At 57.9% G+C, this 24,572-nt stretch overlaps 11 protein-coding genes and 1 pseudogene across 12 annotated transcripts; 5 read left to right on the top strand and 7 right to left on the bottom strand.

The window, feature by feature from the left end:
- Positions 1-1,543: 1,543 nt before the first annotated feature.
- On the top strand, positions 1,544-2,378 carry MSY001_0666 (uncharacterized protein; the record flags this gene model as incomplete). The annotated part of the gene is made up of 2 exons (XM_018885740.1): positions 1,544-2,305; positions 2,331-2,378. 2 exons carry the CDS (start codon positions 1,544-1,546, stop codon positions 2,376-2,378), a joined length of 810 nt encoding a protein of 269 aa, XP_018739283.1.
- A 73-nt stretch (positions 2,379-2,451) lies between these two features.
- On the bottom strand, positions 2,452-3,680 carry MSY001_0667 (uncharacterized protein; the record flags this gene model as incomplete). Its single annotated transcript, XM_018885741.1, has 2 exons — positions 2,452-3,059; positions 3,173-3,680. 2 exons carry the CDS (start codon positions 3,678-3,680, stop codon positions 2,452-2,454), a joined length of 1,116 nt encoding a protein of 371 aa, XP_018739284.1.
- A 5-nt stretch (positions 3,681-3,685) lies between these two features.
- Positions 3,686-3,977, bottom strand: MSY001_0668 (annotated as a pseudogene). Its single transcript has 3 exons — positions 3,912-3,977; positions 3,804-3,887; positions 3,686-3,766 (listed from the first exon to the last, which is right to left on the bottom strand). Coding segments are annotated over exons 1-3 (231 nt in total).
- A 2,408-nt stretch (positions 3,978-6,385) lies between these two features.
- Positions 6,386-7,732, bottom strand: MSY001_0669 (uncharacterized protein; the record flags this gene model as incomplete). The annotated part of the gene is made up of 3 exons (XM_018885742.1): positions 6,386-7,513; positions 7,539-7,649; positions 7,673-7,732. 3 exons carry the CDS (start codon positions 7,730-7,732, stop codon positions 6,386-6,388), a joined length of 1,299 nt encoding a protein of 432 aa, XP_018739285.1.
- Positions 7,733-7,789: 57 nt separating this feature from the next.
- Positions 7,790-11,060, bottom strand: MSY001_0670 (uncharacterized protein; the record flags this gene model as incomplete). Its single annotated transcript, XM_018885743.1, has 2 exons — positions 7,790-9,269; positions 9,295-11,060. 2 exons carry the CDS (start codon positions 11,058-11,060, stop codon positions 7,790-7,792), a joined length of 3,246 nt encoding a protein of 1,081 aa, XP_018739286.1.
- Positions 11,061-11,150: 90 nt separating this feature from the next.
- Positions 11,151-12,044, bottom strand: MSY001_0671 (uncharacterized protein; the record flags this gene model as incomplete). Its single annotated transcript, XM_018885744.1, has 1 exon — positions 11,151-12,044. One exon carries the CDS (start codon positions 12,042-12,044, stop codon positions 11,151-11,153), a length of 894 nt encoding a protein of 297 aa, XP_018739287.1.
- A 602-nt stretch (positions 12,045-12,646) lies between these two features.
- MSY001_0672 (uncharacterized protein) lies at positions 12,647-13,163 on the top strand (the record flags this gene model as incomplete). Its single annotated transcript, XM_018885745.1, has 2 exons — positions 12,647-12,954; positions 12,977-13,163. 2 exons carry the CDS (start codon positions 12,647-12,649, stop codon positions 13,161-13,163), a joined length of 495 nt encoding a protein of 164 aa, XP_018739288.1.
- A 72-nt stretch (positions 13,164-13,235) lies between these two features.
- Positions 13,236-14,121, top strand: MSY001_0673 (uncharacterized protein; the record flags this gene model as incomplete). The annotated part of the gene is made up of 2 exons (XM_018885746.1): positions 13,236-13,912; positions 13,935-14,121. 2 exons carry the CDS (start codon positions 13,236-13,238, stop codon positions 14,119-14,121), a joined length of 864 nt encoding a protein of 287 aa, XP_018739289.1.
- MSY001_0674 (uncharacterized protein) lies at positions 14,122-15,765 on the bottom strand (the record flags this gene model as incomplete). Its single annotated transcript, XM_018885747.1, has 1 exon — positions 14,122-15,765. The coding sequence occupies one exon, from the start codon at positions 15,763-15,765 to the stop codon at positions 14,122-14,124; it is 1,644 nt and encodes a 547-aa protein (XP_018739290.1).
- A 1,301-nt stretch (positions 15,766-17,066) lies between these two features.
- MSY001_0675 (uncharacterized protein) lies at positions 17,067-18,108 on the top strand (the record flags this gene model as incomplete). Its single annotated transcript, XM_018885748.1, has 2 exons — positions 17,067-18,040; positions 18,066-18,108. 2 exons carry the CDS (start codon positions 17,067-17,069, stop codon positions 18,106-18,108), a joined length of 1,017 nt encoding a protein of 338 aa, XP_018739291.1.
- A 4,022-nt stretch (positions 18,109-22,130) lies between these two features.
- MSY001_0676 (uncharacterized protein) lies at positions 22,131-23,150 on the top strand (the record flags this gene model as incomplete). The annotated part of the gene is made up of 2 exons (XM_018885750.1): positions 22,131-22,141; positions 22,166-23,150. 2 exons carry the CDS (start codon positions 22,131-22,133, stop codon positions 23,148-23,150), a joined length of 996 nt encoding a protein of 331 aa, XP_018739292.1.
- Positions 23,151-23,167: 17 nt separating this feature from the next.
- On the bottom strand, positions 23,168-24,394 carry MSY001_0677 (uncharacterized protein; the record flags this gene model as incomplete). The annotated part of the gene is made up of 1 exon (XM_018885751.1): positions 23,168-24,394. One exon carries the CDS (start codon positions 24,392-24,394, stop codon positions 23,168-23,170), a length of 1,227 nt encoding a protein of 408 aa, XP_018739293.1.
- Between the last annotated feature and the right edge of the window lie 178 nt (positions 24,395-24,572).

A 24,572-nucleotide genomic window follows, 5' to 3' on the forward strand; every position in this document is an offset into this window, starting at 1 on the left:
CCGTGCTGAATATATGTCAACACTAAGCCGACACACAGGAGTCGTCAATGTCGTGCGGTTCTCGCCGTCTGGTGAGGTCCTGGCGTCGGCTGGAGACGATGGTGCTGTTTTGTTTTGGGTGCGCAGTAACCAAACACAGCAGCCTTTCGGGGAAAGTCGTCTGAGTTCAGCTGAGCCGGACTCTCAATACGACAAAGAGTCGTGGCGCGTGCGATTAATGACGCGCGCCACGACACAGGAGCTTTATGATATGGCATGGAGTCCTGATGGTAATATGCTAGCTGTGGGCGGTACCGACTTTGCAGTGCGTATAATCCAGACGTCTACAGGAGCTGTACTACGAGAAGTATCGGACCATTCACATTATATCCAAGGAGTTGCCTGGGACCCATTGAATCTTTTTCTTGCTACGCAAAGCAGTGATCGCTCAGTGCATATCAGTCGTTTAAGCCGGAATGCTAGCAATGATAAAGTGGACCTTATGCTTACTAGCAAGCATCAGCGCACGGACATGAGAATCAGTCAAGTGACGAAGCCGTCGAGCGGCACTTCTGCTCAGGACGATGCAGCGTCCTCAGAGTTGAAGTGCTCGAATCTACCCACCATATCACCGGCATTACAAAATCAGGAGGAAACTCAAAAATCAGAGTCTGGAGAGTACATGCACAGAATGTATGGTGATGATCGATGCAGCAGCTTCTTCCGTCGCTTGGCATTCTCACCTGATGGGGCTCTGCTTGTCACACCTACGGGGCAGCATATAACTTCCTCTCCGCTCTCCAATGACATTAATAAATCATCTAACGTCTCTACAGGCTCTGTTTACTTGTATGGGCGTGCTAGCTTTGGACGTTCTCATGCACCTATCGCCGTACTTCCTGGGCATAAATCTGTAACATTGATTGTCCGTTTTTCCCCGATTTTGTACCACCTACGAGAAACGCCAGTGGGTGCTGGCAAGGCAAGCATCTTTGATCTCCCCTATCGCATGGTATATGCTGTTGCCACACAAGATTCTGTGTGGGTTTATGATACCCAACAGGCTGGCCCTATATGCTGTTTTAGCAACCTGCACTATGCTTCCTTTACGGACTTGGCCTGGTCGCCAGATGGTCAGCTTTTAATGATGTCATCTTCTGATGGATATTGCTCTACGGCCGTGTTTGACTACCATGAGCTGGGTCAACCATACGATTACGATAAGCAGCCATCTCTACGTCGGATCATTCAGCCCGTTGAGCCTTTGATGCCCATACCGGTCCAGGAAAAGGAGACGCTACCATCTAAAGGGGATATACAATCTCATGCTTCCTTTTCGACCCCATCTCGACCTGTACCAGAAACGAGCCCTGCGGCGAAAGACAGCGAGCCGAAAAAGAAGCGCCGCGTCGCACTGAAATTCGAAGGACCGATCCCGCCGTCTTAAATTAGCCACGTGTAGCAATACATTGGTCACCTCCACGGTGGGGTACACACGACTTAATCTCACAATGAGTGATAGAGCAACTTGTGCGTAGTCAATGCTCTAACCTTAGTGCTGGATATGGGATTCCAAGTGGATCGTGTTGACTGGGCACTACAGGAAACATCAGGTGGACTTCAACAAGCTTTGGATCACTTGGAGGCTCATCAGGATGAGCCTATGCCTGCAGATTGGAAAAAGACGCCCTCGTCTGAGCCAGCAGCACAGGTGGACACCGTCGCGAAATCAATTCAATGCAATACTTGTGGTAAGGTGTTTCGTGACATGGACATCGCAATGTATCACGCGGACAAATCAGGACATGAAGATTTCAGTGAGAGCACGGAGGAAATCAAGCCATTAACCGAAGAGGAAAAGAAGGCCAAACTTGATGAGCTCCGAGCCAAGGCTGCGCAGAAGCGTGCTGCTCAAGAAGAACAGTACGCTAAAGAGCGCCGCGCTAATGAAATTATTCGACGTAAGGCTGGGCAAGAAGCCAAACAAGTTCGTGAAGAGCTTGAGCGCAAGGAGTTCATTAAGGAGGCAGAGAAAAAGAGGCGTGAACGCCAGGAAGATATTGCAGCCAAAGAGCGAGTACGACAGCAGATCGAAGAGGATAAGCGCCGCCGTGCTGAAAAGGCCGCCATGGAGAAGGCCAAGCGGGAAGGGCGCGCTGAGCCCAGTGAGCCTGCGACGAACCCCCCTCAAAATTTGTCTTCTAAGACCAGTTCCGCTACAGAAACGCGCTTGCGCGTGCGTTCTCCAAGCGGTGTGTGGATTGGAACAATGAGTGTCGATGCCACCTTAGGTGATGTGGAAACGGCCATGATGCGAGACGGTAAAGTAACGGGTGCAGCACCTTTAACAGTATGTCTTACTATACACTGATGCAGTTCTCTACGACTTTCCCCCGTAAAACTTACACAGTCGCGGAATGTTCAAAGACATTGAAAGAATTAGGTTTGGTCCCTAGTGCAGCTCTTGAGGCATCATGATTGTAGAAGTAACCATAGGAGCAAAGGGGCAAATCCAATAAGTGACACCTGGTGAGCTACACGTCGGAGAGAACCCACCACGTTACTTCCACGTACACAAAGGCGCCATACGCGGGGACGAGGGTGTGTGGAAGAAAAGTGACTGGGCAGAAGAGAGCCAAGCGGTTGGTATTGCCCGTTCTTGATAAACAAAAAGGCTACCGAGAGAACAAAGAGAGGCAAATATATGCCAGTCCATAAAAATATTTGGTTTGGGAGTAAACATGGCCTGTAGTCAATACCATGATCGATTGACGATAGTTGCAGCCACACATATCCTGGACGACGAACGCCCTCGGTCATGGACATGGACTTGACCGTGACCTCGGGTACATCAGCTGGATCGAAGCCATACACATTGTAGATTTGGTTTTGACGAAATTTTCGGTGTATTACTTCACAGTGATCATGGTCGTCACCAGAAAACACCACCGCTGGCTGGATGCTTCTTAGGACATAGTTTGACACATCCTCTCTCACTAGGTTTTGATATGTATGAGCTGCATCACCACCCTGAAAAATTTCACCGCCAGGGATGAGAGATCGATGTGACTCTCGAAAGACTCCATGAGAGGCCGATCGCCATGGTATGTCACACGACCGTTCCAAGTCTCTGCGTGAAAGTGGAATGTGAGTGAAAAGAATGCGAGGAACTGCGTCAGTCAAGGTAACACACCATCAGGATTAGCATGGTCACCAAGCCAATCAATCATTTTGGATGTCGAAGCAGCACGGGACTTGGCTTCGTCCAAGGCTTCTTCGGTCCTCAAAGGTGCGGCATCGATATTTTCCATACCAACAAGGGCCGGTCCATTCACGAGAACAAGCTCATGTGTTACATTCCCTGAATCACCAATAGATAAGGGAATGCGCGCATCCCAAGACAGTGCTCCGTGCTCGTCGGTGAGTTGGAACTGATCGTCGACATGAGGTGCGTATCGTTGCTGAAACCACTCAGCAGCCATTTTATTTTCCAACATGGGTGCACCTGTATTTGAAAGAGGCAATCCAATATCGTGATTCCCAGGAAGGACCAAAGCAGGATATGGGTCTTCAGGGGCTCGCCGAGTGATGGGCTGATTAGCGCTACGCAGGACGCTGATTCCAGGAAAGAGCATTCTCCAGCTCTCTTGACTCCGGGACCAAAAATCGAAAATTTGATACCAGCGCCCACGATCAGTCATATCACCTAGAAAGACGACAAGGTCCGCAGGCCTGGGCTGGGCCCAAAGCCACGTACCAATGCCCTGCTTAGACAAAGCAAGCCACACTTTCTGCAGATAATTGTTGGAAAAGTGACTGATAACAGCTTGAAATATGGGAGATATAGAACCGTATGTTCCATTTTCAACGATCTGGGGGTCGCTTAGTACAAGGACACGGAAGGTAGACTGTTGTGAGTTGTTCAGACATACCTCAGGGCCTTGAGGAAGGTCACATCGGCTTGCAGCCCAGTAAAATACACCGCGTTCCAATGCAAGTACTACTAGGCACCATGAAATACGTAGCAGCTGAATGTACCATGGTGCAAGCACGGCACCCAGGGCATAGGGTTGCACCCATCGATACCATTGAAGCATCTAACCAAGGAAGTCGCACGTCCGAAACGCTGGACACCTCCACACACGCGAGTAAGCCACTACAAAGCAATTTCTGCCCCAACCATAACATGGTCCGAACTGCATACACCCAGGCGGGGTACTCCGGAATGAAGCACAGATTCTGGGTGAAGCATCAGCAGAGCTGTCACAATGGGAAAATCTGGACCCTCGTTTAATGCAGAAGGAGCCAACAGAATGTAGTCGAGAGTTAATCGGAATAAACTGGAATGCAGCGTCCATTTTGGCTCAAAACTTTCAAGTTGTCGAGGGTCTGTGGGCAAAGGCGATTCCGTTTGATCATAGCGTTCAGGTGCAGTTCCACGATCCTTAAAAAATTCAGCTCCTTGGCCAGCCAGGGATGCGTATGATGATCCATAGGCACTTTGAAAATGGCTCGGCCGGCCAGCAGTAGTAAAGTGACCATAATGAACAAGCTGCGCAGCCGTGAGAAGCTCCTTGTCCAATGCTGGGCGGTAACGACCAAGGATCCGATCTTCATCACCCTGTTCAGAAACAGTCGCAGCATAGTGGAGAGTACGCAGACCGCGCGCTTCATCCACCGACGTGTGAACGACACGAGACGGCTCCAGGTCGGATTCGATTTCACGGATATATCTGTTAGCGTGACCGGTCAACATTGTGTACGTGGAAGAATGAGGCTGGTCGTTTAGGTCGCCTGCGAAAACGATTGGCCACGAGGACCATGGTTGCTCGGTATCTTGACGAAGCTCGTTCAAAACATGTGTGACAATCGCTGCTTGGCGCACGCGCTCGTAGCCATAGCGAGGGTGCCAAAATAGGTGTGTTGTGGCCATTATAATTCCACCTTCTCTTCCAGAAAAGGGAAGAGCCACTATTAATGCAATATTGCGGGTGATACGCGTGAGACTGGGTCCCTGTACTTCGGTGCCCCAAGGAGCCATATCATCCAGGCAAAGAACGCGTTTCAGAATAGGACCTTCAAACGACGGTCTCTCGCTAGTCTTGGTGCGCCAGGCAATCATGAGTCCGTGTTTTTTGTTGGAATAGCCACGCTCGTATTCGTACGCATACCCTAGTTTCTGGACGACCTGGCCAAGTTCGTTAATCGAGTCCACCTCTTGGAAGCAGCCGACGTCAAAGTCGTAGCTGCTCAATTCTGCAATGATCCCGGGAAGTCGTGTTTTATACTTCAGACAGTCACTTCCTGGAAACAATTCACGCCGCACCAGACATTGGGCGAGCATATTCCAAGACACAATTCGTACACGGGTGCCGCTGCTCTCGCTCTTTACGGGCATCCATGACCGTAGATGAATGGCACCTGATTTTTCAAATTGATCCTCATGATCTTGATTTTGCACGGACTGCTTACGGCGGGCACGCTCGGCTCTCTTGCGTGCAACAATTTCGTCCATGAAGCAGCTACACTTGCGACGCTCCACAGATCTTTGCCTCCACTTATCACGGATGGGCAAATCGACCAAGGACCAGCGCGATCACTTTTACCGCCAAGGTAAGCAAGAGGGGTATCGCGCGCGTTCAGCCTTCAAACTTTTGCAGCTTGATGAGCATTATGGTTTGTTTGGGCGAAGTGGTCATGCTTTAGCTTACCGCATTCTGGGGCATGGTGTAAGAGAAGACCCACGACCGGATGCAGAAGCCGTTCTCCGTGCGCAGCTCGGCGATCGCTTGGGTGCGCGTGTGTATTTGGCATTATCTCATGATGTGCATATACCTGGTTATGTCATTGATCTGTGTGCTGCGCCGGGTTCATGGAGTCAAGTGCTAAGTCGCGCGCTCGGGCCGTCAGGCGCGTGCATCGTTTCCGTGGATTTGCAAACAATGGCGCCCCTAGAGGGTGTGACGCAGGTGGTGGGGGATATTACTACCCAGGATACAGCAGATGCCGTGGAAAGTGCCTTCCAGCGTGTACAAGCATCCGAGAAAAAGCGGCTTGCAGACCTAATTGTATGTGATGGCGCCCCGGACGTGACAGGCATCCACCAGGTGGATGAGTTTGTTCACGCGCAGCTCATGGTTGCTGCTATCACCATGGCATTGCGCATGCTTCGCAAGGGTGGAACTTTTGTGGCCAAAGTATTTGCGGAGCCATATACCCCGTCGACCCGCATGCTCCTAGCGCAACTCCGTCGCCTGTTTGCGCACGTAGAATTGGCCAAACCGCCGAGCAGCCGCGCGTCGAGTGCAGAGCACTTTGTCGTGGGTCTCGACTTCCAAGGCTCGGACGCTCCTATGTCGACTATTCAATACAATTTCCTGGGCGACTTGCAAGGGTATAACGCAAGCTAGATACGCGGAAGTAATGTAGCAAATGTCAGATAACTTGTGTGACCACGCATGTGCGGATAAGGGCGGGAATACACATTGGCCTGCTGAACCGGCCGGCGCTCGACCTTTTGGCGGAAGCCACTGCTGTAGAGCATCTCGGCAGGTGGTTCAGATACGGTCGAGCCTGTTGGTGGGAGGCATGTGTCGTCATCGACTGTCGCTTTTCGTTTCGCAGGAACAGACTCAAAAGGGTTGGCATTCGCTTCACCGTCATCCTTATTTGATGCAGCAACAGCATGCTCTTCGGGACGATCATTGGTCGCGCTTGCTGCCCCTTGGGTCTGGGCCTCTTTTTCCGCCTGTCGGCGTTCGCGCTCGAGCTTGGACTGCTGGATCTGCAACTGCCGGCGAAGCTCGCGCTTCGACTCCGTCTGCTGAATACGCTCAACGACTTCTGAAATAGGCTCGAGCGGTGCCACATTTGTAAGTGATTCATGCGTGCGGACCAAACTTTCGTACATAGTGATATCACTAAACCCATGCTCGGAAAGCGCAGCCACCGTGCGGTGTACCTGCTCAATACACGGCGAAAAGCAGCAAATTCGTGTAGCAATGTCGGTGCGAAGGGCCATCTTGGCATGCGGCACAGCTTCCCACGGAGCAGGCAGATCGAGAAAAACGGCATCACATGTAGGGTCGAGGCCGAATCCACTTTTGCACACATTGCGATGGGCGAGAACGACAGCCTTGTCGAGACCATGTTCGGCAAACTCGACACGGGCTTTTTCCACGCGCTCTGCATGGAATTCGAACGAATAGACACGCCCATCAAAGTCAGAGGCCTGCGCCTGGCCGACCATAGGCGTCAAGGCACTGGTACGGGTGGGCCAAGTGCAGTGCGTCTGGCCTGTGCCGCCGCCAGCAGGTGGTCCACGACTGACAGTACGTGCTAGGAAGTGCGTAAAGCTGCCACTGCCTGTTCCGGCCTCAATGACGTGGGCACCCGGCGAGAGGTTGAGCTTCATTACGATAAAGGACATGTCGGGCGCATACAAAATTTGGGTACGATGGGGAAGAGAGATGGTCCACAGTTCCGGGCTGGGCCGCAGCAAATACACAAACCCTTTTTTGTTGGACGAGTGAAGCTGGAATGAGTGTCGGTGGACGCACCTTGCTACCGTACGGACGACCGATCATGTCATCGTGAGGAAACATCCCAAACAAATTGATAAGTTTCTCGCCGCGCTGAACCACAAGAGGGGTTGGTGTGCGATCTCGGGACTAGGTCAGCACAAACTACCTACCGCAAACACAATGATCAAGTCGCCCTCAAGAATCTCGCGCCGAGCCGCACTGGTGGCCATGGCTGTGGTGGACGTTAGGAATCGGGCATGTGATCGGGCCTATGGAACTACGGAGGCCTAATTGCCCTCGTCGTCTGAGTCGAGCATGTGAGCATAGTCCTCGGCGCTGGCAAACTCAGGCAACGCACGGCGCTTTTGACGCTGTGCTGTACGTCCCTTGTTCTTGCTTGCAGGTGCATCATCAGTCTCGTCAGCCGGGCGTTTCCTGCCAGCGACCGGCGTCGATTCCTCGTCAAAGTTAGTAAACGGCACGAGATCATCTTCGTCTTCCAAGAACATAGCCCCATCTTCCTCGCCAGAATCTTCGTCATACCACGCCTGCTGATCATTCGAGAGGAGACTTTCGTCTCCTTTAGACGCGTCGTCCTCGTCCTCGTCCTCGTCCTCGTCCTCCTCGTCCTCGTTCTCGATGCCCAATTCAGTATCGGCCTCGAGCTGCGCCAGCGTATCGTCATCATCACTCAGGTCCTCCGTGTCCTCGTGCTTGGGCATAGAAGCTTTCATGGCCTGCCAGATTTCTTTCTCCTCTTCGTCATCAGTGCTTAGCTCGTCCAGTTCGCCCCCCAATTCAGCGTCTTCAAGGTCCGCGAGTTTTGCCTTGGAGACGGGTTCAGGCTCATTCTGGGAGCGCTTCAGCTTCGATTGGAAGTACTGGTGGAAGAATCGCAGGTCTGCCGGAACATGTTCCGGACGCAGCGACCAGAAGCTGGCTTGGTTCACATAGTCGAGGGGCACATCTGTGCGACGGACGAGCACATCATCCTGCAGATCGCCGCCAAGCGCCGGCTGCATGATGCTGGTACCCTTTAGACTCACATGCTTCTTCGGGTTGCGGAACACGAATCGATCGAGGAAATGCATGAGTGTGTTCAGCGTAAGGTCCGCCGTCGAAGTGATCTTTACGCCTTCCAACAGCTGCCGGGCGTTCAGACTCACTGACGGGTGAAAGTGCTGCAAAAGAGGCAGCAGGTCCCAAAGGGCTGAATCACCAGCATGTGCAAAGCGCGGATCTCGCTTACGGCCATCGTAGGAAGTAGCTTGCGTGACAGACTCATCGCCAGTGCCAGCGCCAGCGCCAGCGCCAGGTGCCTCATCCTCCACGACATCGTGGAAGTGCTCGAGACCCTCCTCCTCAGGGTCCGTGATCATGGAGCGCAGCCCAGGACGAGCTTTAAACACCTCTCCTAGGAGCACAAGCGTACCGATAATGAACGGAGGCTCCTGCATATTCAGAATCTGGCACAGCCGCTTGATCATGGCCTTGACACGCTCTAGGTCATCGTCCGATTTGATCGACTTGTACACAAGGTTCAAGTACATCGCTTGCTTGCTTGTCGTGGCAAGACGTGAGTCGAGCATAGACTCATACAGTGTGCGGTAGTAGCGATCCGATACCTTGGATGAAAAGCCACGGGCCGTCTCACCATGTATAGGAATTGCAATGGCCACCTGGTAGATCAGTTGCAGCGCTTGGATAGAGATGTTGAAGGAGTGCGTGTGTGTAATGCGGAACAAGGTCTCCAAATGACTGTCAAGGCTGCGAGTAAGTAGTCAGTACGTACGCGTCCGTGTCTAGCGTCGTAAAAGGAAACACACGGCGAATACCTGTCAAAATTGCGGCCAATAGGCGACCATGGACATCCGTGGCACCCTTGTTCTGTGTCGCTGGTACTGAGCTCTTGTTCCGATCGCGCCAGCGTTTCTTGTCTTTTGTCTTGCTCTCTGCATCCTCGGGTTCCTCCGTTTCATCGTCCTGCTTCAAGCAGACCTCAAAGAGCTGGAAATACACAGAAAAAATTTCGTTGGCCAGCGGCGCATCGTGGGCCGTAAACAAGGTCTGGTTCATAGTAAGAACGCCATAGTAGGTAGCATGCTGGTTGGTTTTACCTGGCGCCTCTGCATTACGCGAGCGATGCGAGGTCACCTGCGACTGTAGGACTGTCTCGCTTATCTCCCGCAGCACAATAGCCTTCATGGCAGGATGTACTTGCAAGAGCTCCATCAGATGCGTGCTTGCCTTGGAAGCCACACTGCGGTCAGGGTCACCCAGCTTGTTCGTCAAAAGACGCAGCAGATTGTGCTCTTGTTCAGCCTTGTCGCGTAAAAGCACAAACACCTGTGAGACTGCCTGGCGGCGCATAAACAAAAGTGTGTCGTGAGACTGTCGCTCCAGGATCTGTACAAAAGTAAAGTAGGTGCGTTTCAATAGGTCTTCAAAAGCCCAGGCACCTACATGTTGCCGAATCGCATCCGAAACACCCGCCTGGTGCGCGGCTGCCACCTGAGGAAGCAGGGGCTGGTCTCGGAAGTAATGCAGCTTGTCGTTGCCGAGGCCACCGCCGCTGGCGAGCCAATCGGCCAGCGCGCGTGTGGCACGACTTGCTTCTTCGCGGCCCGGCTTGCCCGCCATGGTCATGAGCGTATCAAGCGCTTTGAGGTTGTGGATCGGGCTGCTTTGAAGCAATAACGTCACGGCAGAAATGCGGTCCGACAGTGTACTGGCTTTGCTGGAGGTCAGCAGCGTGCGTGCAAACTGCAGGTCAGAGAAGTTGAGCGAGCCCAGGATCACATTTTTTCCCGCTTCACCAGATGCCATCCGTGAGTATGTGTCGTTCTCGACGGCAAGCACCTCCTTGCCCAGCTCCTGCAGAGAAGAAACCAATGTCTCTGGCACGATAGACAACGGCTTGGCGTCGATCTCTGGTAGTGGCAGGTGCGTCCAGTCAGACGTCGGCTCAATAAGAAGCCTAAGCTCCGAGCGAATAACAGGTTTAGGTTCATCGCCATCAAATACCACATGACGAGAGGCGGAGGCAGGTGCCTGGGATACATTGGGACGCCTGGTCTCGCGCTTGGGCTCGCGCTGAGGCTTTTCAGGAGCGTGCCCCTCTGGATCCTGGGGACGAGATTCTCGTATTTTCTTGGGAATTTTGGCATCCCTAGCCTTGCTCTTAGCCTCATTCTTGGCTTCACCCTTCGGGTTGGCTTCGCCTTTAGGAGACTGCGCCACGCTGCCCTTTCGGGATGGTTCAGGGGCAGAAAAAGGCATGTTTTCTTTGGCCATAAAGGCTTGAAGCTCCTTAGACAGCTCCGAGTCCTGGCGTAAGAGGTGTGCGCGTACCGTGAGAGGGCGGGAGGGCTCGTGGCCCTTTCCCTGGATCAATGCAATATCATCGTCAGTGCCGCCCAGCGCCTGGACCTCACGACGCAGCACGTCTTCCGAAATGTTGTCCTCATCATGATCGTGACTTCCCGCGCCTTTCTTAGGAGCCGCTGCTCGCTTCGAAGCAGCGCCGCTCCGGCTCTTGGGACGAAAGTCGCGCGGCATATGGAGGCGGCTAGAAAAATTGCTTGTGCGCACAATTTTTTTTCTGCAAAGGGTGGGCCACCCCAGCTACAAAGGACAGCTATTCGTACACTAGCAAAACTTCCACTTGTTGTTACAGTTGACACAGGTTACAAACGTCGTCATAGGTTCGTCGGCACTGCGCGTCTGCATCTGGTAGTAGCGTGTCTTTTTGGCCTTGCACTTGCCGCATTGGAAGGCGTCCGTTTCAGCCTCCTGGGCCTCGGCGCCCTTCGCATTGTGTAGATTTTGCTGACGGATCGACTCTTGCTGTGCCTTGAGGGAGTTAGACGCCAGCTCCTCGGAGCGCATGACGACGAGTTGGTGCGCGGCGATTTCGCCACTAAGCACACTGGCGCGGAGCTCAGGGTTGTTCTTGTCCTTGAGATTCAGGCTCAAGCTCCGCACTTTCCCGCGATAGTCATTGTTTGTCGTACTAGCCCCTACCTTATCGTATGCGGCCTTCTCGATACGGAGGGCAGTGGCAAAGATCGTTTTGGGGTCCATCGACGGCTGCAGTTCGAGACTGTTGTACAGGAGCTTCAGGCAGGCATTTCGGACCTTGTCTTGAAGGATCTCAAAATTGATGTCAGTAGGTGGAACGCTTGCTGCGTCCGTCTTGCTAACAGACGCCTCAGCCTTGGGTGCCTCTTTTGCGCTCTTGGCCTTGGACGTGGCGTCGCGGCGCTGCTTCTCCACGTGCGACTTCCACGTTTTGACAAGGTCTTTGGCGAGTTCGGCAACGCGCGCGTCGGTATAGGTCCGCAACTTGCCTACCGCGACACCGACTTTGGTGGCCTGTGTGAGATCAACTAAAATACGTACACGAATCAGCTCCTCCGTAGGCTCCACCGCCTCTTTTAGCTGGTTGAGCAATGCAATGACATCGTCTGTGCGCGACTCGGACGATGCCTTGGCTAGCTCCTTATTGAGGCTCTTGACCTTCTCTATCGACGTCGCCATCATAGAAAACATTCTCGTCGCGCGCGAGAATGGGTTGAAGGCTGTATAGGAATTATGTGACTCGACGATCTCCGACGGACGCAGTCACGCCTGGCTCACGAGCTGGGCGTGGGCGACGACGCTGGAAGCCACTGGACATGGTGCCTTTGGAAGAAAGGCCATGGTGGCACGCACACCTGCATGTGAGTCAGTTTTACTTACCAGGAGGGCCAGCACGAAGCCTGCACCAAAGAGGTACATAGCCACTGCGACGTCCTGCAGATCGTATCCCACGATAAGACCAAGTGTCTGTGTGTAAATGTGATTGACTTACGGCAGCCACGATGATCAAAACATGAAGTAGGCGCTGGGCGAGTGCCTGTCCGTGATAGTCCTGTCATCATTAGAAAGGAAGATATAAACGTACAATGTTTCCTTTTAGTTTGCTCATGGCTCAATTAGCAGCAAGGATCAGAAGCACGATATCGGCAGGAGCAAGGCGCCGTGATGCTGAGACTGAGCGAGGCCGCGAACGAGCGCAGTGCGTGACGACGTGGAAGTAAGCGAATGGGGCGACGTACCTCCACCTCCAAGACACCGGCACACGAGTCGTAGCGGCGTTCGACATGGGTGACGCTTCGCGCCTGCTCGTGCCGTCGCGCAAAAAGGAGCGTTATATATCGGCATCGTGTCCGTATGTCGACTGCCGCGCTTCGATCGAATTTCAACCGCCGACGTTGGAGGCGGTTAAAAAGGTCCCTGCATCGGTCACGACGTTTTCCGTCACCTGCGTGGTTTGTGGTCGGAACTTTGACCCGCCTGGCGCACCCAAGCTGCTACGAGAGGTGCGGTCACAGGGCGCGCATGATGCAAAAGGCGAGCAAGGAGCTAAGCGGCTCATTGGCACGGATGAGCATCCCATCGACATGAGCTTGTGCGTTGCGCGGGACTAACAGAGCCAGCTACGATTTGCTTGGTGTACCGGCCTCTGCGACGCCAGCTGATATTAAGAAGGCATACCGCAAGCTGGCCATCAAGCTGCATCCTGACAAGAACCCCGACGACCCTGAGGGCGAGGAAAAATTCAAGGCCCTGGCCGCCGCGTATCAAGTGCTTTCTGATCCCGACACACGACACAAATAGTGCGTGGATGCCACTGACCACAGCAATGAGTTTGGCCCATCGACGCCTGGCCTTGTGAATGAGGATGCAGTTATGGACCCCGAGGAAGTGTTTGGTGGCCTCTTTGGTGGTGAGCGCTTCCGTGACATTATCGGCACCGTGAGTCTTGGGCGGGAGATGAAGGAAGCATTGCAGAAGGACTCGAGTGAGCTCCAGGCTGAAGCGGAGGGCCAGACTGACCCTGGATCCAAGCTGACGCCTGAGCAGGAGGCTGCCAAGGAGCAGGAGGCACAACGCCTTGCGAAGGAGAAGGAGGTGCAGCGGCAGGAGCGCGTAAATGAGCTGGCCGATAAACTAGCGCGCAAGCTGAGCATTTATGCGGAGAGCGTGCACACGGCCGACAACGAGACGCATGCAGACGAGGCGCGTGCTGGCTTTAGTGAGATTGTGCGCCTAGAGGCCGAAGAGCTCAAGCAGGAAAAGTACGCAACGCGCACTGACCGCAGTTTTGGCGTGGAGCTACTGCATGCCGTGGGCTTTGTCTACACGGCCAAGTCGCGGCACTACCTAGCGGCGCATGGCATGTTTGGAACCCTAAGTGGCTTCTTCCATGCGGCCTCGAGCTCCATTCACACCGTGCGTGAGACGGTATCAACGCTCCACGCGGCGCTCGAGCTGAAGAAGGTGTTCGAGGAGCTCGCCAAGGCTGAGGACGAGGGTATCACAGAGGAGCGCAAGAAGCAGCTCGAGGACAAGGCAGCGGAGAAAGGGTACGTTGCTCGACTGACGCAGTCTGCGCACACTCTTTAAGAGTGCTAAACTCGAGGTCGAGAGCATCGTGCGCGACGTGTGCGATCGCGTGCTGTATGACGAGCAGGTATCCAAGCCCCTGCAACGCCTGCGTGCCGAGGCGCTGGGCCTCGTTGGCGACGTGTACACACGTACGGAGGCTGATGAGACGCCCGCCGCTAGTTCGTAATTAGAGTCGGAACGTGCTGAGCGCCTGGACAATACCATCGTAGACACATGTGTTCTCCAAAGGTAGGTACTGCACCGTGAGAATCTTGATGATTTCCTGTGCCACAAGCCCACCTAGGAGCGCGGCCGTAGCCGGCGTGTCGCTGCAGGCACCGCGGGCCATCTCGCGGCAGGCCTCGGCGAGCCGTTCGTGGTGGTCCGCAGAGAGAGACAACGACACCTCTGCCGCGTACGCCACTGCCTCGTTCAGCAGCGCACGTGCATCACCAGCCACGTCGTTATCGTGCGCGCCAGGACACCGCGCATACCGTTCGATAAAGCGGTCCGCCGCCATAAACGCCAAGTGGTACTGTGCCGTCACAGGATTTACGGGGTCCGACAACGCAGCCTCGAGTGCGCGGACATTTGGAGCGCGCCACTGGTGCGTCAAGCCACGGCCGCGAATGAGCTGCAAAAACGCAGCATGCTTGACAAAGACACGTACCGAATCGTCCGTGAGTGACGCGTCTGTGCGCGACGTACCGACGTCGACCAGCACGGCGTCCAGATCGCCGAGGAACGCATCGAGGTCCGCACGCGCCTGGACTGCATACACGTTCTGAAGTGCGACAAAGTCTTTCGAAGTAGCTTTCATGTCGGGTAGCGAGCTCGCCAAGGGGAGCACGCCATGGCGCTGCACAAACCGGCGAAGCGCAGCGACGAGCAGCCAAAATGGTGGCGAGCGGGCAGAAAGATGGCGGCACTGTGCATCGTCAAAGAGCGCCGTCACGCTGGCCGGAACTGGCGGCGACTGCAGTGGGCGCCACACATGCGGCGCCAGCGCGGCGAGTGCCTCATCCATATTCTCCGTGTCGACCCCAGGCGGCGCTCGCGCACGCATAAAGTCAACAAATGCACGCCGCGACGCCGGCGAGGGCATGGCACCATCGTGCGTGGCCCGCCACGCCTCGAGTGCTTGAAGCAGCAGCACCACAAAAGGAACGTGGCTCATCGCGTACGAGTCGCTCGCATCCACGGCATACTTCCGCGCGTGTTCCTGCAGTGCGGGAAACGGACGCGTTATCCGTAGATCCACAAGCGACTCGGGGTGTGTCTCGACGATGCCCAGTTCGCCAAAGGCGACGTGCAGCACGCCTTGGAAGCCGGAGCTACGCACGCATACGAGCGGAATCGGCGGCGACGCATGCCAAGCGAGTTCTGAGATTCGTATTGCAATGCGGCTCGGCTGACTCACGCACACAACCAACGAATACTGGAGGAAATAGGCAGGATCCTCGCGCAAAAGCTCATCAGGCGCCCGTAAGCATGACGTCGCAGTCGTTGCTGGATTCAACTCTGCGAGACCCTGAGCGAGGGCCTCTGCGTAAGGTGTGCCAATTCGTGAAGCGTTGACAAAAAAGTCGTGTTGCGCGTCTTGCTCGGAAACGATCGCGTCATCAACAATGGTGAATGATCCTAAGCCCGGCAGTACAAGGTTTTTCAACACTTGACCTGCAAGGGGCGACGCACCAACCACAAGCACATGCGCATCCTCGAGTGCAGCCTGACCCGAGTGGTTCCACAACCGCAGCTGTCGATCGTAGCGCTGCGTGTGTCGGCTCGGTCGGTCCGTGCCGCTCGCGCCTGGCGGCACCGTGCTCGCCATCACAGGGCCTTCGCGCCGCGCCGCGCCGCGCCCGGTGGCACCCGGTGGAGGTTTAGTCAGCCAAGGAAAGTCAGCGACGAGACGCTCAGCGCTGCCCAGCGTAGCGCATGGCGGCGACAGGCGCGGCAACGACCGAGGCCCTGCGCCGGCAACTGAGCAGTAGCAGTGCTGATGCAGTTGCACAGGCACTGGCTGAAATTCGCGCGCGCACGCGTCTGGGTTCCGGGGACCTGAGTGACTACGGCGAGGCGCGCGTGCCGCCGGCGGACGAGCGCCTGCGCCTCGCATGCGAACTGTGTGTGGCCGACGTGCTACCGCGTGTATGGGACGCATGGGAGCTAGCAAGTCAACGCGATCTCTCAGCGCTGCAAATGCTTGTGTATCAGGTGCTTGCGCAGCTTCTGCGCTTGCTCTCGGTGCACCAGCCGAACCACGCCCTCGCTGAGGGCGCCATGGTCGACCGCCTGCTCGATGCGACGGCACCGTGGATGGCGCGATTGCAAGAGTCGATATCGTCGGCCTTGCGCCTGCGCGGCACTGGCGGTAACGACGTGCTCGTCGTGCTCACCGGCCTTCAGCTACTCGCCGCACTCGCCGCCTTTGGCCGCGGCAAGCATGCCTATGCCGTGTGGGAGCGCTTCCATTGGACGCAGGACCTGCACCGGCGCCTGCTTTCTATGCGTCGCCGTGCACGCCGCGGCGACAAGCGGTCTGTGTCCATGACGGAACCGGATGTGCGCACGCAATATATGCAATTTCTGCTGGGGCTTCTCGCACAAAGCTTCCATCCGAGCCTCAAGCTGGCCCTCCTGGACCTCGGCGCGGAAGGTCTGCCGGCTCTCTTGCGGGACTTGGTTTCTGATCCGCCTGACGTGGTGCGCTATGTGTTGCTCGTACTCCATGACGAGCTCTTCCAAGATACCCATCTCGCGCGCAGCGCCAAGGCCAAGTTTTTGCATGAAAAAGCGAGTCAGTGGCTCGTTGCCCTGTATGCGCGCGAACATGAGCATGCTGCGACAGCCAGTGTGGCCGATCTCGTGCACCACTTTCTTTTAAGCATCGCCACCCATCCCGGGCAGGGCGTGTGCTACGCGGACCGCGGGTGGTACGGCCGCCACGGCGACGCCTCGACCATCCACAACCACGTACTTCTGACTCTACTGCGCCACCTACGTGTCGCACACGACCTGCGGCAGCAGGAGCTGGCACTGCGCCTCCTGCGCGCATGCCCTGAGCTCGTGGGGCCCGCCCTGAGCCGCCTCACCCCCGAGGTCCGCGCCGACAGTGCATGCTTTATCCATATGGCGTACCTCGGCCGTGTGCTTGCGCTACCTGTCCCGCCCGTCGCTGGCGCAGCGCAGCCGCCACCGGTGACCGCCGTACTCGCGCACACGGCTCCGGAGAACGTGTGCCGCGTACTCGCGAAGGCATGGCGCCACGACAATGCGCTCGTTCAGTACTATGCCAGCGTCGTGACGACCAGCCTCCTCGAGCGCGTGTGTGCATTTCAGCGCGCAGCGCGAGCAATTGCGCACGAGACCGGCGAGAGCGAGACGGGCACATGGACGAGCGCACTGCATACCCTTGAACTGGCGTGGCGCAAGCGCCTACCGGGCGTCGAGGTCGTGTATCCTCTCGTTCAGAGCCCCCAGGCGCTGCGCCGCGAGGCTGCACTGCGTGTGCTGGCCCTGTACATCGAGGCGCTGCCGAGCATGGCCTTCGACACGCACTGGGATGCCGGCCGCGTGCTTACTGGTGCCTTTCTCGACAAGCCAGCATCAGCTGTACCCTGGGAGCGCGTATCGCAGGTGCATGCACTGCGCGTACTCGCGGCCGCTGCGCCCGCGCTCGATCTCGCGGCGAAGGTGCCGGCGGCGTGGCCAGGTCTCGATAAGCGCTCGTTCCTGCACTTTTTACTCGCCGTATATGCCCACAGCGAGACGCATGAGGCAGTGCGCGCACAATGTGCAGCGCTTCTGCGCACATTCCTGCATGCAACGGCGCTGTTTTCGCACGATGCAGACGAGCTGGAGGCTTGGATGATGCCGCTCGCTGCCGGCCCTGTCGCGCTGGCCGAGCGCGCCGTGGTCCTCGCATTCCTCGACGAGTGTATGCTGCGGTGCCTCAAGACGCCGTACCGCTACGCGGAGCGTGTTCGTGAGCTTGCCGGCATGGATGGCTTGTTGAGCCCCCTGCTAGCCACCGTCACGGAGCAGACGCAGATCCGGCTGCAGAAGCGCTTATGGAATGCGCCAGAGGCTGCATGCATCGTGGCGTATGTCGAGCAATTGTGTCGCCAGCTCATCGAGCTGGGCAAGCCCGTGCCACCGCTGGTGCACGTAGCGGAGCGCCTGGCCCAGGGTGCTCACGCGGCGTCTGCACCGGCGATGACGGCCTCACTGTGCGCTACACTCGAGGCAGCCTGCCGCGTGCCGCCGCCGTCGGTGTCGATCACGGACCCTGTGCTCGCGAGCCGGCCCGCCACATACGGCGCGCTCGTGGCACACGTGGGCGATGCGTGGCGCGGCATGCTGGCCGTCTGGCTGCAGCGGCTCGACCCGGCCGCGCCAGATGCAGTGGCACTCCTTGCGCCGACGTTTGATGCGCTCGATACTTGGGCAGCAGCACACCAGCTGCACACTGACGCCCTCCATACCTACGTGATGGCTCATCCCAGCACGCAGCAGTGGCTCGCACACGCGTCACCTCGGCCATTTCTCGCCCGCCTCGTACCGTGGGTGTGTGCGGTCGCAGCGAAAGACGACACAGCATATGCTTCCTGCGTCGCTCCTCTCGTGGATGCCATCGTGGCACGCCTCATCGCTGCGCCAGCGGACCCCGTGTGGATTGCGTGTGCAACGCAGCTGGCGCCATTTGCCACTGTCACGCACCTTACGCACATAATGGCGGCGGTGCCCATCGAAACGGCCACCGATAACCAGCTTCACGCCCTCGCGCAGATGCTCCACCAGGGGCCGACGCAGAGCCTCGGGCACGCCGCATGGACACCGCTGTATACACAATGGCCTGTCCTCGTGCAGCAGGCGAGTCGGTCAACTGCGGCGCGTACCCTTCTCGATACGTTACTTGCCGCCACGCTCCCGGCTGGTACGGATCCATTCGTTCCGCCAACGTACGGCTCCCTTGCTGCCTGGCGTGTGGCGCGGCAGCATGCGACGGCGCCGGCCGACTGGCATGCTCTTGCTCAAGCTGGCGCGCATGCCACGCTCGCGCGCGCGCTGTACCTAGTGCCTGAGGCAGCTGCGTCTGTGTGCGATGTGCGAGCGCCACTTCCGCTCTGTGCGCTCTTGGAGCTGGGTAAGGCGTCACCGCTCAGCGATTCGGACATATTGGCCCTCGTGCCTCCCAGTCTGCACGACACAGCGGCCTGCGTATCTCTCGCTCTCGCGCGGGCAGGCGCGCCGCACACGTGTGATGAGGCTTTGGCACATGCGCTGCGAGCGTGGTCTCCCGATGGTTCCGCAGAGACGGCGTGGCTTGTGTCACAGTGTGCGCCGCCGGTGCGCGAGGCGTGGCTGGACGTGGTACTGCCGCATCTTACACGGCGGTTCGCCGAGGACCCGATTGATGCGCCATCAACGTTGCGACTGGCAAATGCCGCGCGCGCGCTTGCGCGCGGCCACGCTGTGCCGGCGCATGTGGCGGAGCCCGTGCTCGTTGCCATTCTGCACCACCGGCCGCTGGCGCATGTGCCAGTGCGCTTAGCGTGTGCGCTAGCGCGTGCAGCAGTACCGCCGCTGCGTGCGAGCATGGCCGACCGCCTCGTCAATGCGCTGCTCGCGCGCACCGAGGTCGTGCAGGCCGCGCGCGCTGGCCCGCTTCGCCGCGCGCTCGTTGCGCTGCTTGTGCTCCTTGCGCAGCCGGGCGAGGCGCTTGCGTCGCCCACGTCGCTTGCGCGCATGCTCTATCTTTACACAGGCACGCTCGAGCCGTGCGACCGTGCATTGCGGGCCCTGCTCGAGCGGCGCGGCCTGAGTGGCGTGCTAGGTGCGTGGAAGGCGGACAGTGGAACGTCGCCCGTACCAGCCGATTTGGTGCGCGAGTCGGTACTTACCGCCCTGCTATCGCTCGAACCGCGGCACACGTACGCGGCGTGTGTACATATGCCGCGCACCGCAGCAGGAGCCATGCATCCCCGCGTCGAGGCGTATGAGGCATACGATCCATGGTTCGTGCTGAACCTAGTCGCTGGTGCCATGTTCGAGCGTGAGCAGCAAGGCCCCGACGCGCGGCTGACGGGTCTCGAGTGGCTTGCAATCCTACGTACCGGAGCGCTAGGCGTTGTGCTGTGTACGCTCTCGACACACCGCGCCGCCTTGCGTCTTGCCGCGCTCCAGGTGCTTGGCAAGGTGTATGCATCGCTGGGAGCGACCGAGTTCCGAGAAAAAGAGCTTGCACTGCTCGTCCTGGAGCGGGTGCGCGACTGTGTGCCGGCGCCACCAGCCACGTCGGTGCGTGGCACGTACGACGAGGTCCCGTGGCTGCCGACGATGCCGCTCCTGCTTGCCGCGCACGGTCTGCGTGCCCTCGCAGCGCCACACCAGCCGCTGTTTCCTGTGCTCTTCCGCTTCCTACTTCAGCGCCCCCTACTTGATACCGGCGATGTGCCGCTGCTGTACGGGTTGCTGCACTCGACGACGGACGAGGCACCGGCGGAGCGTGCGTGGATACTGCGCTTCCTGACAGATGCACTGCATGCGCATGCGTTGGTGGCCGAGTGTCCTGATAAGCAGGCATTGCCCCGTGCCAAGGGGGAGGGCAAGGCCTTCAAGCGCCGGCACGTATGGGAGTTGGTGCTCAGCCTGTATGGCTTTGTCGCCGGCGCGCAAAGCATGCCGCGTGCTGAGGCGCCCGCCGAGGTGAGGCAGGCCGAGCAGCTTGAGGCGCTGCTCGAGGCGGCCGCGAGCATTCCATACATGGCCCAGGATCTGATTACGCGACGTGGTTTCCTCGCGTGGATCAGCGCGACGGTCAGCGCGGTGCCGCCGCGGAGCGAGTCGCGTGCTGCGTACTGGCTGCGCATCCTGCGCCGCATCTGTGCCCCATCAAGGCTGGATGAGGCCCACGTGCTTCGCCGCCTCGCGTTGATGGACGCCCGGACCGACCATGGGCTGGTCGCGTCGGTGTTGCTGCCGGCAACGCGAGTGTGGGCAACCTTATCGCAGCATTCGCAAGAGTGTGTGTACGAGTCAGCATCACTCCTGTACACGCTTCTCGCTTATTCGACACTCCGTGAGGTGCCATGGATGCGCACAGAGGGCGCACTCGCCACCTCGCTGCTCCAGTCACTTGTGCGAGCCGCGGACCCGGAGCCGGCCGTGAGCGACAAGCTTCTGCGGTGCACACTGCTGCTTGCCTCCCTTGACCCGTCGCCGCATGTCCGCGCTCTCTTTGCGTCGCAGCCACTGTTGGCAAGGCAGCCCCTCCAGTACGAGCCGCGGCAGTGGGCATTGACCACACTGTAGTCCGTAGCCCAGCGCCTCCACACGAAACGGCACCGCCGTGTCTTCCTTCATGGCGTGTGTGCCGCAGCATGTGCGGACACTAGGAGATGCCGCGGCGGGGTGCGAGCACCTGGCCCAGGAGGATGATGCAAGTTTGGATCGGCTACTTGAGCGCTATGCTGCAGGCCTGCGATGGGGCCGCCGCCTGCTCGATGGCAAGATCCGGCCGCAGGACGGTGCGGACGATGCGCTGGCGCCCGGGGACAAGCGCCGCAAGGTACGGCCACACACTGACCGCAGCTTGAGTACCCAACATGTGCATTGTGTGGAATGGATTTGCGCCGGCCATTTCTGTGCTTGTCGTGTGCGCATGCTGCATGCCTCTTCCGCGATCCGGTGCGGGAGGCGACGCTGCCGATCACGCGCGGTGCGTCCAGTGCCGCGGACGGCGCGGAGGTGGGGTCGTCACACATTGGCGTGCATCTCGCCGAGGAGGCCCACCCGTACGGTACGTGTGTGGTGCTGACGCAGCGTGTGATATTGTACATGGCACCCTGTTCTGTGCGTCGTGCGACGATGTGGTATATGATGCGCGCTTCGAGTATGTCCAGCGCACCGAGCGGCACCGATCGACTGTGCGGCGGACTACCGAGGCGAAGTTCGATGCTGTGCTCCGCCAAGACGCTACCTGTACGTCGCACCGCTGACCCAGCCTCCCATGGCCAGTCTCTGGCAGGCGTGTGCCGAGTGCCGCGCGGCCTGCGCAACATGGGATCGACCTGCTTCCTAAACGTGATTCTGCAGTCGTTCATTCACAATCCGCTGCTGCGCAACTACTTTTTGAGTGATCGGCACAACGCGTCGCTATGTGCAGCCGGGCGCGACTGCCTGGCATGCGAGATGGACAAGCTGTATGCTGAGTTCTTTACGCGCAGCGACACGCCCGGACCGCATGGCCCTACATCGTTCCTGTACGCCATCTGGATGGACTCCTCGTCCTCGGAGCTTTCGCGCGCGGGACAGCATGATGCGCACGAAATGTTTATTAGTGCGCTGAATGGGATTCATTCCGCACTTACCGCCCACGCCCACGACCGCGTCAAGTTGCCAATGAGCCCCTGGGACGATGCGTCTACGCTTGCGCAGCTGAGCGAGCATGCAGAGACGCCGAGTGTCGGTCAACCGCGCGCGCCAGACCATGACGCGTCTTGCCCTTGTGTCGTACACCGCACGTTTGGGGGGCGCCTGCAGAGCAGCGTGACGTGCCCAACGTGCAAGCGCGTCACACACACACGCGAGCCCTTCCTGGACCTGAGTCTCGAGGCGCGCGCCGATACGCCTGCCGAGGGCCGCAAGAAGAAGGAAATGGGCAAGAAGCGTGATAAGGCGACGCCTGTGCCGGACGCGGCAACGGATACGCTGCAACGCTGTCTCGTGAGCTACTGTGCACCAGAGCAGCTGCCGGAGGCCACGTACCGGTGCAGCTACTGTCAGCAGAGTGGCAGGGCGATCAAGCAGCTCAAGCTGCACACGCTGCCGCCAGTACTCTGCATGCAGCTCAAGCGGTACGAACATGCGCTGGGTGGTGCCAAGATGGACATCAAGGTGCGCTTTCCCCTGACGCTAGATGTACGTGACTGCTGCGTGCCGCGCAGCGGCGACGAAGAGGTCACAGACCCGATGGCGTACGCGTATGACCTCTTCACCGTGGTCGTGCACGAAGGCTCGCTCCATTCAGGCCACTATACCAACTTTTCAAAGTGGCACAGCCGCTGGTACCGCTTTGACGACGACAAGGTAACGCCGGCCAGTGTCGCACAGGTCCTCGATGCCAAGGCATACCAGCTGTTTTACTTGCGCCGGCGCCTCTGGACACATTCGAGCCATGGCATTCATGTGGAGCGAATGCAAAATGCCTAGTCTATGAGCTGTACAATTTAGTCGGCTGCCGCTTTCATCCACGCAGCCATGCGGCCCAGCGCCTGGCTGCGCTCCGGCTCAAACCATGAGAGTATGGGGTAGATATGAATGCCGTCGGTAGCCCCATCGAGCACCACCTCGCGATCCTCGAGCGGCGACACGGCCTGAGGCGGTGAGGGCGAGCTCCGCACAACTTCGTCGTGTAACGCCAGCCACTCGCTCGACCGGGGGTATTTTTCGCGCCAGGTGCAGCCCTGTGCTTCCTCGTCGCCCATGAGCGAGTCGCCGGAGTACACTGGCCGCCCACGAAGTGTTCCTTCGGCCATACGGTAGGCGAGTGTCACGTGTTGCTCACCGTTCAGCTCCGCGCTGCCCGTGCAAATGAAAGTGCGTGGTGGGAAGCCCTCAAAGCCCCAGTGCGGCATGCTCGCGTGATTTTGAGGATCGAGTTGCAGGGATACGGGCGATAGGTAAGGGTTCGTGTACGCTTCACTGGCGGGGAGGCGGCCCAGCAGCGGACACACCGCCGAATTACGGTACAGCTGTGATGCATCAATAATGTCGCACTCCCGGTTTAGTACCGTCGTAGAAAAAGGGTTGGGAGACTTGAGTGGACCGCTGTGTGAGCGTGACACATCGCACCAAGGCGATAGAAGCATCAGTGAGCGCGGCATCGCCTCGATCTTTTCGTCGCGTAAGTAGCGGCACAGGGCCAGTGCCAAATTGCCTCCAGAGCTGTCGCCGGATAAAATGATATTCTCGGGACGGAAGCCGCACGAGCGCACCAAGTACAAGTAGGCAATCAGCGTGTCGAGAAGAGCGGCGGGGTAGCTGCCCTGTTGGAAGCGGGTGTGCTTCGCGAGGCGGTACTCGACCAGAAACGCACGACGAGGCATGCGCTCATCATCTTGGAGTTGGTCGAGTAACGAGCGGCAGAACTTGGCAGACGGATAGTGTTCCTGCGCCGAGCCCAGCCAGTATGCCCCGCCGTGTAGGTGCACAAGCAGACGTTCGCCCGGCTTTGCATGCACGTCCTTCGGCGCCACCTCACCGTTCTTGGCCACAAAAAAACCGGACGTCGGAACTACCTGCGTGCCTTGCAAGCTCATCGCCCGTCGCAGCTCCCCACGAAGAATTTTGTTTTGTTGTTCCGGCTCCTCAGTGAGCACATCCTTGGGATCAATGCGCAAAAACGTGCTCTCGCGCACCTTGGGCTCGCCAGTCACAGGTTGTCCGGGAAGCATGAGATGCGTTTTACAGATCAAGATGGTACACGAGCGGATGAATGAGACCATCACCGACTTTTTCCACGACCACGACGGCCGCGGTCGCCACCTGCGCGGAATGTACAAGAGCGCGCGAAGCGGCAGAGATATAAAAAGCATGTAGCAAAAAAAACCCACGATATACAGAGAGCGCAAC

The sequence above is a fragment of the Malassezia sympodialis genome, genomic scaffold (assembly GCF_000349305.1).
Source record: "Malassezia sympodialis ATCC 42132 genomic scaffold, msy_sf_3, whole genome shotgun sequence".
NCBI classification, from domain to species: domain Eukaryota; kingdom Fungi; phylum Basidiomycota; class Malasseziomycetes; order Malasseziales; family Malasseziaceae; genus Malassezia; species Malassezia sympodialis.